The 14,013-nt window shown below is 39.0% G+C and overlaps 1 protein-coding gene across 1 annotated transcript; it reads right to left on the bottom strand.

Moving 5' to 3' along the window:
* Positions 1-2,267: 2,267 nt before the first annotated feature.
* Positions 2,268-13,424, bottom strand: OTX1 (orthodenticle homeobox 1). The gene is made up of 4 exons (XM_063441415.1): positions 13,347-13,424; positions 11,136-11,356; positions 6,598-6,749; positions 2,268-3,415 (listed from the first exon to the last, which is right to left on the bottom strand). Exons 2-4 carry the CDS (start codon positions 11,230-11,232, stop codon positions 2,657-2,659), a joined length of 1,008 nt encoding a protein of 335 aa, XP_063297485.1. The 5' UTR covers positions 11,233-11,356; positions 13,347-13,424; the 3' UTR covers positions 2,268-2,656.
* Between the last annotated feature and the right edge of the window lie 589 nt (positions 13,425-14,013).

The raw sequence follows: 14,013 nt of genomic DNA, 5'->3' as shown, positions 1-14,013 counted from the left end.
GATATTTAATATCCTAAACCCATGTAATATTATAATTCCCATTGAATAATAATAATAGAGTTGCAGTGAGTGAAATCTAAACTGATTTGCAAATTAAATACTCAGACATTGCAAGGCTGCAGCCAGTTAGGAAATCCTGAAAATCAGAAATATTTACCTTTCGCTTTCAAATAGAGAATTGTTTTTTGTTTTTTTGTATATAGTCATTATTTCACTTTTATTAAAATATAAACTGCCAATAAATAAATGAAGGTGAAGAGACGCGTTTGCCTTAAGGGATAATAACAGCCACAGTCTGTTAGAGCACAGAGAGTAATTAATTAACAGATCAGTTTAATAGCAAATACCTCCATTCCTATAGGAAAATAAAAGGTTATTTGATTCTTTATTTTATTAGGCAATATATTCACTTATAGTGAAATACTTAGGGGAGAAGAAAAACGGAATTATTGAACAGAAATCACGATTTAAAATTTCATAGTTTGGTGCAAATTTTATTATATAATTGTAGAATGTGTTTGTTTTGCCTGGTTGTGTTTTTTTTTTTAGATTCCACGAATAAGCTTCCTGTTGCAACATTGTAATTTAATGTTATTACATTTATGACATAACTCTTTCATTATTACACCGACGGTAAGTCCAGTCTCCATAGGGAATGTTTGTTATCATTCACTAAATCGCGAACTGGAGAAATGATCAGGCTATAACAGAGACCAGGATAAAATGATCGAACTGGGAAAAAAACATTTAATTCGGTTCTAAATAGTGCTGCTGCCCTTTCACTACAATTTCCAGATTGTTTAAAAACTTTGGGGATTTTATTTACCAAACTCCAAATATCGTGAGTGAAAATCTAGGTGGCAAAATTATAAACTACAATAAAACCACAGCTCGGCTATATTATTCAGAATTCGGCGATTCGAATTTCTATGTACACTAAAATGCGGAGACTGAGAACAAACACTTCACAAGAAATAGCTTATTTAATAGTCCAGCGAATTCAAATTTTATTGCAATAGTGAGGATAAAGATTAGCCAATATATGGCTATAGCTGGGGTTTGATGTTTTCGGATTTATTTTTTGCCGAAATGTTTAATTCGCTAAAATTCGAACTTTAGTGAACTGATCTGAGGTTTAAATCTCTACACAGCGAATTGTATTAAATTGAAAACTGAATTGCAAACCTTTAGGACACAATTGCCGATTTGTAATTCTAGGAGTAACAGAGGCTTTTTCCAAAATCCGATATTTTTTAATTTGCTAACAATCAGTTTTGTGAAAAGCCCACACTCTGCGTTAGTAGTTATAAAACATAAATCAGTATTATTCTAATGTATTGGGCATAATTAACAGCTCTAAATGAACGATTTATAATAGTCATACAGTCTGTGTGTGGATTGATGACATTCTGTTAAAGGATACATTTTATCTGTGTAATAAATTATTTCTTGGCAATAACAGTAGAAAAACATTATAAATCTGAGTCTGACAGCAGATAGAATTATTGCAGTAAATATGAGACAAGTCAGGTTCATTAGTTTGACTTTTATTATGAGGGACACGTTGATATGGGTTTCCTTACATTTAAGAATTATTTGGGGACAAGCATGTTATCAAACTTACAAAGAGTTTTTATTCCATCTACACAGGGACAGGGGGACCAGACTTTCCAGTGACACGATGGAAGTGCTGAGTGGCCTTGACTTGGGCTCAATGTTATATTGGGATACTCTTCAAAACTAATAAAAATATGAAAAAAAATAAAATACAAAAAATATATAGACACTACACTGAAACGTGCAATGTACAAACTAAGCATCATAATCCTTTTCTGAGATTGTGAGTTAATTTGGTGTCTTCAATTATTGAGTAGTGTGAAACAATTGCAATCATTAGCCCAGTGTCATAAAAATCATATTATATGTGAGAGTCGTTCTGGTGTCCTCTTCCTTTAATAAATATACACAGTGAATTTGGGAGTGTGAGTGAGTAGGTATGGATTTTTACCCTTATCTACAATAAACCCACATTATAAATAAAGATGGATTTTTGGAGAAGTGGTGGTGTCCATGAATGTTAAGGGCTAAGAAATTTAAATTCAAACCAATGACAATTTAAAAATAATAAAAAGGTCAATGAACTGGACCTTATATTTACACAATCCAGGAGGCTCCTCGGTTCTCCATCATAGGGACATGTCTATACAGGTGGGCTCTACATGGGAACTTCTTTTCTTTATATACACATTTAAAAGAGGGGTGGGGGGGTCTTTTCTTTTAGGAGGAGTGGGGGGTGGGTAGTCTTGTTTCAGATGGATCACTGACAGCACAATAAATGCAGATTTTACAGTCCAATCCCCAGGTCCAGACAGTGAATAAATATTATCACAAAGCTGCAAAGTCACAGTTCATTCAAGGGTCCTTCTTGTTTTTGTCCAGGCACAAATTATTTTAATTTTATTTCATTTAGATGTCTTTATTTTATTTTTTTAAAATTTTATTATATAAACAAAAATATGTGTCCAGAACAATTGTCCTCTTCTTAATATGTTCAGGTAGTTCCACTAGGGTTGACTTCCTCATTTTTTAAATATATATATATAGATTTATTTATGGAGGCTGTGGACAAAACCGAAGAAGGGGGTTCCTCTTTGGCTCACAGGACCTGGAACCTCCAGGAAGCCTGATCTTTGTAATCCAGGCACTCAGTGGAGTTAAAGTTGAGTTTCCAAGAGGAGGCTGTGGCTTGGTCCTTGTAGTCCAGACAGTCAGATGAGTTGAAGGGCAGCCCTGTGCTGGCATAGCCCTGGTGGTGATGGTGGTGGTGATGGTGGCTGGAGGTCTGGCTAAGGTGGTGGTGGTGATGGTGGTGGCCGGACATGGAGGAAGGGGTCATGGGGCTGAGCTGGTGGGGGTGGTGGTGGGAGTGCATGGGGGCCAGGTAGGAGCTGCAGTCCACCCCTCCGAAGTAGGAGGAGGAGGGGGCAGGGTAGCCCTGGGTGTAGCCGGCTGCCTGGCTGTAGGACATGGGGTAGGAGGCTGCGGAGGAGGACCCAGAGCGCTGCATGCAGGAGGCGCTGGCTGGGCCCAGGGGGTCTGAGGCCGATCCCGGCACGGGTGGGCCGGTGCCAGGGGAGATGGAGGCCGGGCTCCAGATGGAGGAGGCCGTGGGGGTGCTGCCGTTCAGAGGGCCGGCTCCCAGGCCGGGGTTCCCGGAGGAGTTGGAGCTGGACGAGGAGGAGGACGAGGAGGAGCTGGACACGGCCGGCGGGGTGAACTGGCCGCTGCTCTCCGAGCCGGAGCTCTCCCGGGCCGGGCTGCACTTCTTCTTGGCCGGCCGGCTCTTGGCTCCGCTGGAACTGGTCTGCTGCTGCTGCTGCTGCCGGCACTTAGCCCTGCGGTTCTTAAACCAGACCTGGAATAGAGGGCAGGGGGTTAGACAGGGTACACATCACATAGCATCATACAGGGTGTCTGATGGGAGCTCAGGGGTTAACATGTCCTCATACAGGGAGGGTGTCTGCTGGGAGCTCAGGGGGTTAACAGGTCATCATACAGGGTGTCTGCTAGGGGCTCAGGGGTTAACATATCATACAGGGAGCTCAGGGGGTTAACAGGTCAGCATACAAGGAGGCTGTCTGCTGGGAGCTCAGGGGTTAATATGTCATACAGGCTGCCTATACACAGAGATCCGGTTACATCATGCACTTTCTATACATACACTGATATATAGGAGGGATAGAGTAGAGCCTTCTACATAGAACGTAATAGAATGTTAGGCCGGATTTTCGGACTTTTACCCATGTTTTGTTTGTTTGAAGTTTGTTGAAGTTTGTTGTTAGGTGAGATAATAAATATGACTTAATGGAACAAGGAGAGCGATTATAGTGTTAAAATAGATGTATATATCCTTGGCGGACAGTGACGAAGTTGTGATGGAAGTTGAACAGGCAGTGTCCCAGGTTGCCTAGTCTATAACACTGTACAAATGCATGACATGTAATTCGGCTTTTGCACAAGCCACTATGCTGATGATTTATCACTATGTCTGCCAAGATGGAAAAATAAAGAATTAAAAAAAAAAAAAAAAAAAAAATAGATGTATATGAATACAAATCCCAAACAGAAGCCTCACCGTGGCTGTACATACAATGTGTTTACATCATTACAGCTGTGTGAATCCCATACTGATCTGTATCATATGGAGCTAAACTGGGTAACAGCCTGGCCATATGTACAGGGTGTACCTGGCCTGTGACCGCCATGCAGCTATAGATAGAATCTAATGTTTCAATTCCTCTCATTACTAGTTACACAGTGCTGCATAGCAATGGGATACAAGGAAGGGTTAAAGCTAGAGCAGCCCATATAAAGCTCGCATGATAAGGAAAAATAAACTACCCTGGATGGAGGGTAACACACATCTAGAGTCTGGAGAGCTGCCCATCACATCCCACCCGGGCCAGGACCCTCTCCAGCTCCCAACACTTCCTCAGTGTGTGCTTTACATCCAGTCAGAGTGCTCAAACACTGGGCTACCTGTTCCTCGGAGTGGGCTAGTGGCAGAGCTGAAATATGAAGACAAACAGCTCAGTCTAACTAGTCTGTTGGATAAAAAACTGACTTGTTGCTGTTTGTTAATCACACACACTGCCTTCCTTACACTGGGATCTAATGGCCGATTACAGGAATAGAACCAACTAATCTACAGGAAACAATTGGTTAAACCGAATGCTGAATCGGGTTATCAACCCTGAAACTATGACAGGTTTACATCATGACGTGTTATAACCCTGACATGACGTCACCAACGCAGATCGTGCAATTGGGAAAGGTTGCTCTAAATAAAATGAACTATTTATGTGATAATTATCCTGGTCAATGATTCCCAGGAATGCTGGTTAAACAGTAACTGTTAATTAATATAAAGTGCTGCTCCTGCTAATTATTAATAGATTGCATTATAATGTACATGGATACAGCTGGATACTTTGAGAAACTCGGGGAGCCATAGGTGAAGGACTGAGCATCATAGGCATTGCAGTCCCAGCCTGAAAGCTGACTGGCCATTATGGGTAATAACGAGTACTGCACGGCCATAATGTGCCTGGATTGATGAAGGCAGTTTATATGGAGAGATCTAATGCCCAGAGTATACATTGTAGCAGCTAGTCCCTATACAGATACAGTAACACCAGGGGCTGATACATTCAATACTAATAAAGTTATACACTACATAGAACTGCTAGAGATCAGCAGTGAAAGAGTTAAAAAGCCCCAGGTGGTCTCCCCCTCCAGTTAAGGCGGGAACTGTGGCTCTGTAGAGATCTATTCTGTCTGTAGAGGGCGCTGCCGAGACAGCCCGGGGCACTGAGCGCCTCTTACCGAGTATGGGCTCCAGGAACCTGAAAGGATAATCCACCTATTAACATAGCTCAGTAATCCCAGGGAAATGGCTGCTGTGTGTGTCACTCCTGGCATTGTATCACCGAGAGTAGGGACACCACCAGCAACACGGGGCACATACCCAACCAGGACAGGCACAGGACATCCCCCCCTCCTCACAGACAAAACAGGCAGACCTCCTCCCCTCCCACACCAGCCAGGCACCCCCGCATACAGGACAGGAAGACTCTCCCCCTGCTCCCCCCTCCCCCCCCCCCCCAGCCAAAACAGGCAGACCCTCCTCCCCTCACACCATCACCTCACAGACACTACAGGCATTCCACTGGCACAGCCCAACTCTGGCCTGAAAAATCAAGCAAGTGGGAAAACAGGGCCTATACAGGAGACATGGCCACTCAATGGGCACAGAAAGTGCCAAACACACCCAGTTTCACTAACTTCCCACAATGGGCTCAGGATACAGACAGGTGGCACTCCCACAGCATGTATTGCCCAGGTGCCCTCTGCCAGCACACCATGTTCTCACAGCAGGAATAAGGAGGGAGTAGGCCCCATCCAGCCAGCAGACATATTTAAAGGAGGTGTAGAGCTTAGTGACACTAAACCCCTGAAACCTGCCATTATGGCTGTAGTAATGATATTCAGCTCCAGCAGATGCTTCCTTTATGAAGGCAGAAAGCACACATCTGATCCCAGGCAGGGCTCTCCCATCCAGGGCAGGGATTGTGCTCCAGATCCAGCTCACTCCCTGGGGGAAGGAGGGGGGGAGAACATTGAGCACAATCCACACAGGGTCTGATGGCAGCTGATAAGAGAACACAGTCCCAGATCCCCTCTCCCTATCTGTGTGCACAGCTCCAACACTGACCCCAGGGAGCATGGGATTACCTGATCAGCTGCTGCATGGGCTCCCCTTCTACCAGCAGAGAGCCCCCCCAAATCCTCACACTAACCAAACAGACAGCAGTAACCGGACTGAGGGCACATGAAAGGGCTAACAAATACTGGGGGGACATTGTATTGAAGTCAATGAACACTATTAGATCTAAGGGGAAATACGATGCAGAGGATCCATTTTATTAAGTACAAGACTGTATGAATGCAGGGGAACATGAGGAAGTTTAGAACAAGGTAAGGGTGGCCAGGAACCCCTGACACCGATAAGGGCCAGTAATCTACTCGGTAACAAACCTGAACTCGAGACTCCGGCAGGTTGATCTTTAGGGCCACTTCTTCTCTCATGAAGATGTCCGGGTACCGAGTCTTGGCGAACAGAGCCTCCAGCACGTCCAGCTGGGACCGGGTGAAGGTGGTCCGCTCCCTGCGCTGCTTCCGCGGGGTGGCTGGGGGAAAGAGAGGGGGACAAGGTCACACCTAGACACCAACACGTGCTTCCCGCTCTCTGCGTATCCATAGCAACCAAATGTAACAATGTATAGAATGTTTACCAGGACCTGGGCATTCCACATTACCAACACATTCTGAGGAAGACAAGAAGCCCGTAACTGGTGTATAAAACGAGTTAAACTATGTCCAAACTTTATGTCCACTTTACAGCGTGCCCAGCACAATAATGAACGCATTATAATGTATACATGACTTGTGTAAACTATACTCATGGAATTGGTACATGGCGTTATAGCATGCCCACTATAAAAAATATACATATATACATATATACACACACACACACACACACGTTATTCTAAACTCGCTGTTAGTACATAGGTTATGTACGCTACATAAAGTACAGTGGTTATGGTTTGAGCGCTATACTATAGGTCAGGGGTAGGCAACCTTCGGCACTCCAGATGTTGTGGACTACATCCCCCATAATGCTCTTACTCCCATAATGCTGGCAAAGCATCATGGGAGATGTAGTCCAAAACATCTGCAGTGCCGAAGGTTGCCTATGCCTGCTATAGGTTGTAGTTTGTTTACCATGTAAACGTTATGTATAGGTTATTCGCTGGCTCATCATATAATGCATAGGTTATAGTTTGATCGCCATATTGTGTAGGTTATAGTTTGTTTGCTATATTAAAGGTCGATATTATAGTTTGATCGCTGAAAGTACAGATTATAGCTTGAGCTATATTAATTGATGTATAGGTTATAGTTTGTTCACTAAATAAATATAGGTTACGGTTAGTTCACAGTTATTGCATAGGTTACAGCTTGCACATTATATAAATAATGTACATTTATAGTTTGAGCACTAGATCATTGGGTAGATTGTAGTTTTATTACTGTATTATTTTGATTTCTATTTTGTTGTATAAAATGATCGTTTATTATATTAGTGTATGGATTATACTTTAACTGTATTGTTGTGTGGACTTTAGTTTTATCACTATATTGTTGTATAATTTATACTTAGATTTATTAGTGTATATCATTGTGTAGATTATAGTTTTATTATTATGTTAGTGTATGGATTATACTTTAGTCATCATATTATTGGATAGATTTAAGTTTTATTATATTGGTGCATAGCTTATACTCTGATCACTATGTTAGTGAATAGGTCCTTTAACCTCAACTGTTGCGCATTATCCTCGCAGACTATTTTAATATCTACATACTTATTTTAATTCGCTGTTTGGGGATATAGAAAGACACTTTATGTATAAAGTTTGCTTAAAAAAAAAAAAAAAAACACTCGCCAAAATTGATAAATTGACGTTTTTGTTAACATCCATCCTGAAAACAAAACTCGAAAATGAAACTTTTAATTTCCCCCAATACATAAAAAATATAATACACACACAATGTATATTATATGGACTCGCATAAAACAGGCATATTCGGATAATATGTTTTTAAATCAATATCTGTAAATTGCAGCACCCAATCGCAACGTCTACCTCGGATTCATAAAATATGTATACTGTGTATAATTACATATATTACTGTATTATATATTAAAATTGACTCTATTACAATAGTATCACAATGTTTAAACTCCTCTCAAAAGTCTGTCCTGGAGATATTCATTTTACAGAGTATTCAAGTATTCAGTAATTTGTGGCCAAAACGTTCATTTTCCCTCATCCAATTAGCATTTCATCTCATCACAAACCGCTTGTATTTGCCCCACCAAGTAATTTTGAGTTTAAAAAATATATAATAATAATAATAATAATAATAATACTCGACTTCTATTTCAGATAAGTTATAAAAACTCAAACAAATATGAGAAAACCTTACTATTCCCAATTTTGCATTGGGTTTGTTAGTTTAGACACACACACACACACACTCTATCAAGCATTGCTAGTTTACACTCAGCAAACCTACAGATCACATCTCCGAGTTTTAGTTTAGATTATTGTGACCTGTGAACTTCACCCAATATCCAGTTTCATGGCTGTAAATATATTCACATTAATGGACAATTTCCTGCGCTAAATGTGTCTGGCAGATAGGGCCTATCTCAGCCCAGAGCAGAAACGTAGACATTTTAACACTACCTGCAGATTCACTCATGGAAATGGACACTGTCAGGAATTCAAAATTAATTTCACATGTTAAACCAAAATGTAAAGTAATAACAAACCATATAAGACTGAGAATATTTGTAATTTAGTCATTGTGGCCTAATTTGGGAAAATCGCTTTGAACTCTCAACAATTTACAATGTTTGTTTGAGTGGAATGGGACACAGTGAACAGAGTTTAAATCGGAGTATAGATTCGAATCTTGATAATTCGAATTATTAAGGAAAATATGGATAGTTTAATAGATTGAAGTTATTACACTTTATAGTATCTGATTATTACAGATACTATAACTATGGAGTTAAAACATTTCATGTTTGAATTTTTAGCTAAACGTGATCTAACTTTATGACCATTTTAACATACTATACTTTGTGTCTTCAGCCAGAATCGGTACATTGTGTTTCTGAAATATATTATACACTCTGTAACTTCTATCCTCCCTCCTCTAAAGTACATTTGTATCCTCACTGGAATTCGACATTTTAGGTACAGAAAGTCGAACTTAAAATAGCAGTGACTCTTAATATTTTTGTAATTCGACTATTTTGGGGAAAAAAAAAAATTTGCACTTTAATGAATAATCCGGAATTTAAATAAAGGGAATATATATATTTTCCCTTTACTTAAATTCCGGATTATTCATTAAAGTGCAAATTTAATTTGTGTGAATATATATATATATATATATATATATAGATCAAAGGTAGGAAAAGCACTCCAAGGACTTCTTTCAATGTAGAAAATAAGTAAATTTTATTCGGCAACTGCCATAAAAATTTCAACGTTTCAGTCCTGACACAGGACTGAAACGTTGACGTTTTTATGGCAGTTGCCGAATAAAATTTACTTATTTTCTACATTGAAAGAAGTCCTTGGAGTGCTTTTCCTACCTTTGATCTTTATAAAATTTGCTGACAAGCACCGGGCTATACCTACATCTTTACAGGAGTGCAAGCATTGGACAATATTGTGTATATATATATATATATATATATATATATATATAGACAAAAATACCAAAGCCAGGCACTCCTCCGTACTTTTAGTTCTCCAAGTATTATGGGCCCAGGTGCAATCCCGCGTTATATATATAATAAGTGATGAAGGGAGCACACTAGGTCTTAACAAATCGTGCAAAAAATATTTATTGCATTCAAAAGGAATACAACGCTGTGGTACAGAAAATCAACGTTTCGACCCTGCTGGGTCTTTATCAAGATCAAGATCTTGATAAAGACCCAGCAGGGTCGAAACGTTGATTTTCTGTACCACAGCGTTGTATTCCTTTTGAATGCAATAAATATTTTTTGCACGATTTGTTAAGACCTAGTGTGCTCCCTTCATCACTTATTATATATATATATATATATATATATATATATATATATATATATATATATATATATATATATATATATATATATATATACATACACACACACACACAGAATGTAAACTCGTTTGAGCAGGGTCCTCTCCAAACTCTCGTTCCTGTAAGTTTTCTTGTCATTGTCCTATTTATAGTTAAATCCCCCCCTCTTATAATATTGTAAAGCGCTACGGAATCTGTTGATGTAATAATAATAATAATAATAATATACATACACACACAAATACATATATATGAAAAATACAAAATGGGCAAATAATATAATCGGGTATACTGCAAGTCTGTAGGAATCAATATAAGTTAGTAAGTGTAATTTATCCATACACACTTCCTAATTGATATTTTTACCTACAGACTTACAGCCATTGTGTATCTTGGCCTAGCAAGGTACCAGGGGTTTAATGCTGCTAATTTACAGGAGGGAGAAAACAAAAAGCAGAGTCCTTATTACATATCCAGCGATAAAACATCCCAATTACAGCAGTGAAGAAATAAAACGGTTCACTCTTAGCGAGTTCTGATGATATATTTAGTTAACAAACTAGCTCCGAAATTGCTGGGAATCCACCAGGGAATCACAAATTATCGGCCAAAATTCACAAGTTAAAAAATTATTTTTTCCCTCAATTTAGTAATTCTGCCTTCCCTGGTGAAATTTGCACGATTTCCTGCTTATTGAATCGTCCTGGAACTGAGGTGCTGAGATATAGAATGGGCCAGCTTTCAATAAGAGGTCAAACAAAGCAAAACACCACAAACAAACCACCAAAGAAACAGATTCATTAAATATGATATAAATGTCCATTCATTTCACATAGGGTGTTTATGGGTCTTACCTGGATATCCCACAGAAGGATGCAGTAGATCCATCCCAGGTCCTGTTAGCCCCAGTCCATTCATTCCATAAGGGGGCTGTTTGAGGTATGACATCATGCTAAAAGCTTGACAGGGGTCCCCAAAATTATCCACTGATAAATCGTTTCGATACGTTTTTAAAAAGGAGCGAAATTATAATCCTACATCAACTTCTTTTGCCCCAGAGTGAATTCACAGCATCCTGTATAAAGAGAAGTCGAAAAAAAGTTTTGTACGTGAATATCTCTTACTAAAATAGTAAATTTTAATAGGTGAGAAAATTGTCAATTTAATAAGACCCCCGTTATTTCCTCTTTAATAGAATGGGAATATAGCCAATATATTATTATATATAATTAACACACCTTTCTCCTCATTCTCTCGCTTTACTGCCCCTAGTAAACGTTTCGACAAACGTAGGATATAAAAAAAAAATTATATCAAACCGATGTATTCTGTAGGATTTTATCCAAAATATTGAGGGGAGAGGAAAGAGCTAAGAATCTATGTTAGAATTTTAAATTTACATGTGTCAGAATTTTATCTTTTCTATTTGCAAAGTGTGATGTAGGGGGGAGGTAACTACAGACTAGACTGAAGTGTTTTTATCAATTCTAATGCAAAGGAACTCAGAATCGACTACAGAATTTACACCTCTGATTCAATTAGACACTTTGTAAAATGAAAATTAAATTAGCAGTTCCTTTTCATTTTACTCTATTTAGCTTTGATTTTAAAATAAACAGGAGATAGACAGGGTGACAGGTTTAATATGAATATTAGGAATGGTGAGGCCGGATATGATATGTATCACACCCTACAAAATAACTAAATAAAGAGACCCCCTTTTCAGGTTTTGTGTCTTACTGTAACTACAGTAAGTATCTAGATTATTTTACAGGAGTACAATTAGAGGAGTTTTAGCCAAGCCTAATTCATTGTCTTAGGTAAACTTTTTTTGTTTTTTTACTGATAGGAACCATTGATAGGGAAATCGATTTTCCCCCCACCAAGAAAATAAATAGTGTATGTACAATCACTAATTAATAGGGATTTGTTTTCAAATACTACATTTACATAACTTCCAGTAAAATGGATTTACAATCTATTAAATGGGGAAAATAAAAGGAGGTTTTGTTTGTTTTTTTTCTGTAAAGAATCACCAATTTTGTATTTACTTGTAAAAACAGATCTAAATGATCCTTTACAAACAGCAAGGCAAAGCATTCAAAGACAAATAAATAAGACTCCCCAGGGAAGAGATAACAAAAAAAATCCACTCTAACTTGAAATCCCCACCCCAGCAATTATCAGAGACCCCCCCATCACCCACTGCTCTGACCTGGAAGCCAGGCATGAATTTATTCAAAGTCACAAAATAATACATTTTAAAAAAATGATAGACTGATCAATATGCAAGGTACAGACTGATACATTTTCAAGTTAAAAAAAAAATCGATATCATTTTAGATTCTACATTTTGGATACTTTAATGTTTGAGGGATTAAAGTCAACCAATGTGTCTGCTGGTTAGAATTATGACCCATTAATATGTTTTCGATTGAGAAAGTGTTTTCTACCTCAGAAGGGTAGGAGTGTTCTGTGTAGACAAGGTTTTTTTGGCAACTAAACCTGCCCTGTTGTATAATCCCCAGCAGGTAGGAGGAGAGACAGAGGGAAGAGGCTAAAAAACAAACAGGGACACTTAAGATCACTTAAGGTGAGAAACTACAAGTTCTCTTTCCTGCATCCACCAAGAGTTGAACACAACATCAACAACAACAAAACAAACTAAACTAATATAAAGGGGACTCAGAGGACAGTGAGAGGGGGACTCAGTCTTACCCCAGGAACTAGAAAGGATTTAGAAAAGTCTGTCTGAGCCCAGGCCTCCCCTGTCCCAGCCACCATTACTGCTCCAGGTACTTTTTTTTTAGCTGTTATAATAATTACCCTTACCCCATCACCCCCCCATCACTGAACTTTATAGTAAATGTAGGATCAGCCAGTGTATTACTTTAGATAGGAAAGAGCTCTAATAATAAACTCTGATCCCCCTCCCCCTTCCTCACTCCCCCAAATGATAAACTTAGTTCCTGAGCCAGGGAGCAGTGTGTGGGTGAGACTCAGACAGGGAAATGCTTGTCAGGAGAGCAGCCTGGAGAGAGAGAGCAATAAATCAAATGATTTACCTTGTGGGGAGCGTTTCTGTCCTGCGCCCGCCGCTTTAAGTGATTGGAAATGCAGACTGATGGAGATTGATCACCCTGCTGTAGCCCTACCCCTTGTAAGTGAGAGAGGGGCGGTAGCCTGCTGACGCCCTCCCACCAATCACAGGCGGCGAAGCCAGAGACAGACGCGAGAGCTGGCCAATGGCACGGCGAGTTCTTTGCTCACCTCTACACGCCCCAGCCCAGCATTGAACAAGCTAGACTCCTGCTGTTGGGAGATGGGAAGCTGCATGTAGAATAGGGGAAGTGGGTGCTGGACTGTGTGTAAAGGGTTAATCTCTATAGCCACAAAAATATTCATATAGAAATTAATAAAAAATCAACATTAGTAAGTAGAGTGACTTCTTAATATAAATACAAAATCTTAAAAAAAAAAAATTCATTATTATACATAAAAATAAGAGAGAAAACAGCTTCAGATTAATTAGATGTTTCCATTTTGTTACTATAAATTATACCTTTATTATATTAAAAAAAATGTAATCAGACAGTTTTTATATTGTTCTGTTCTTAAAAAAATTAAAATATCAAAACTTGAAATGTATCCATTTGCTCACAATATAAAATTATAGACAATCTGAAAAAAAAGCAAACACATATTCGGTTTTCATGTCTAAATGGTAGGTAA

This window comes from Pelobates fuscus, chromosome 2 (assembly GCF_036172605.1).
Source record: "Pelobates fuscus isolate aPelFus1 chromosome 2, aPelFus1.pri, whole genome shotgun sequence".
Classification (NCBI taxonomy): Eukaryota; Metazoa; Chordata; class Amphibia; order Anura; family Pelobatidae; genus Pelobates; species Pelobates fuscus.
The sequence above is the reverse complement of the archived record's forward strand: the minus strand, read 5'-3'. Positions and strand labels throughout refer to the sequence as shown.

Coding starts and splice junctions, on each gene's coding strand:
- OTX1 (XM_063441415.1), bottom strand. CDS start 11,232: ATGATGTCATACCTCAAACAGCCCCCTTATGGAATGAATGGACTGGGG. Junction 6,750..11,135: donor TCCTTCTGTGGGATATCCAG/GTAAGACCCATA, acceptor TCTTTCCCCCAG/CCACCCCGCGGAAGCAGCGC. Junction 3,416..6,597: donor TGCCGGAGTCTCGAGTTCAG/GTTTGTTACCGA, acceptor CCTCTATTCCAG/GTCTGGTTTAAGAACCGCAG.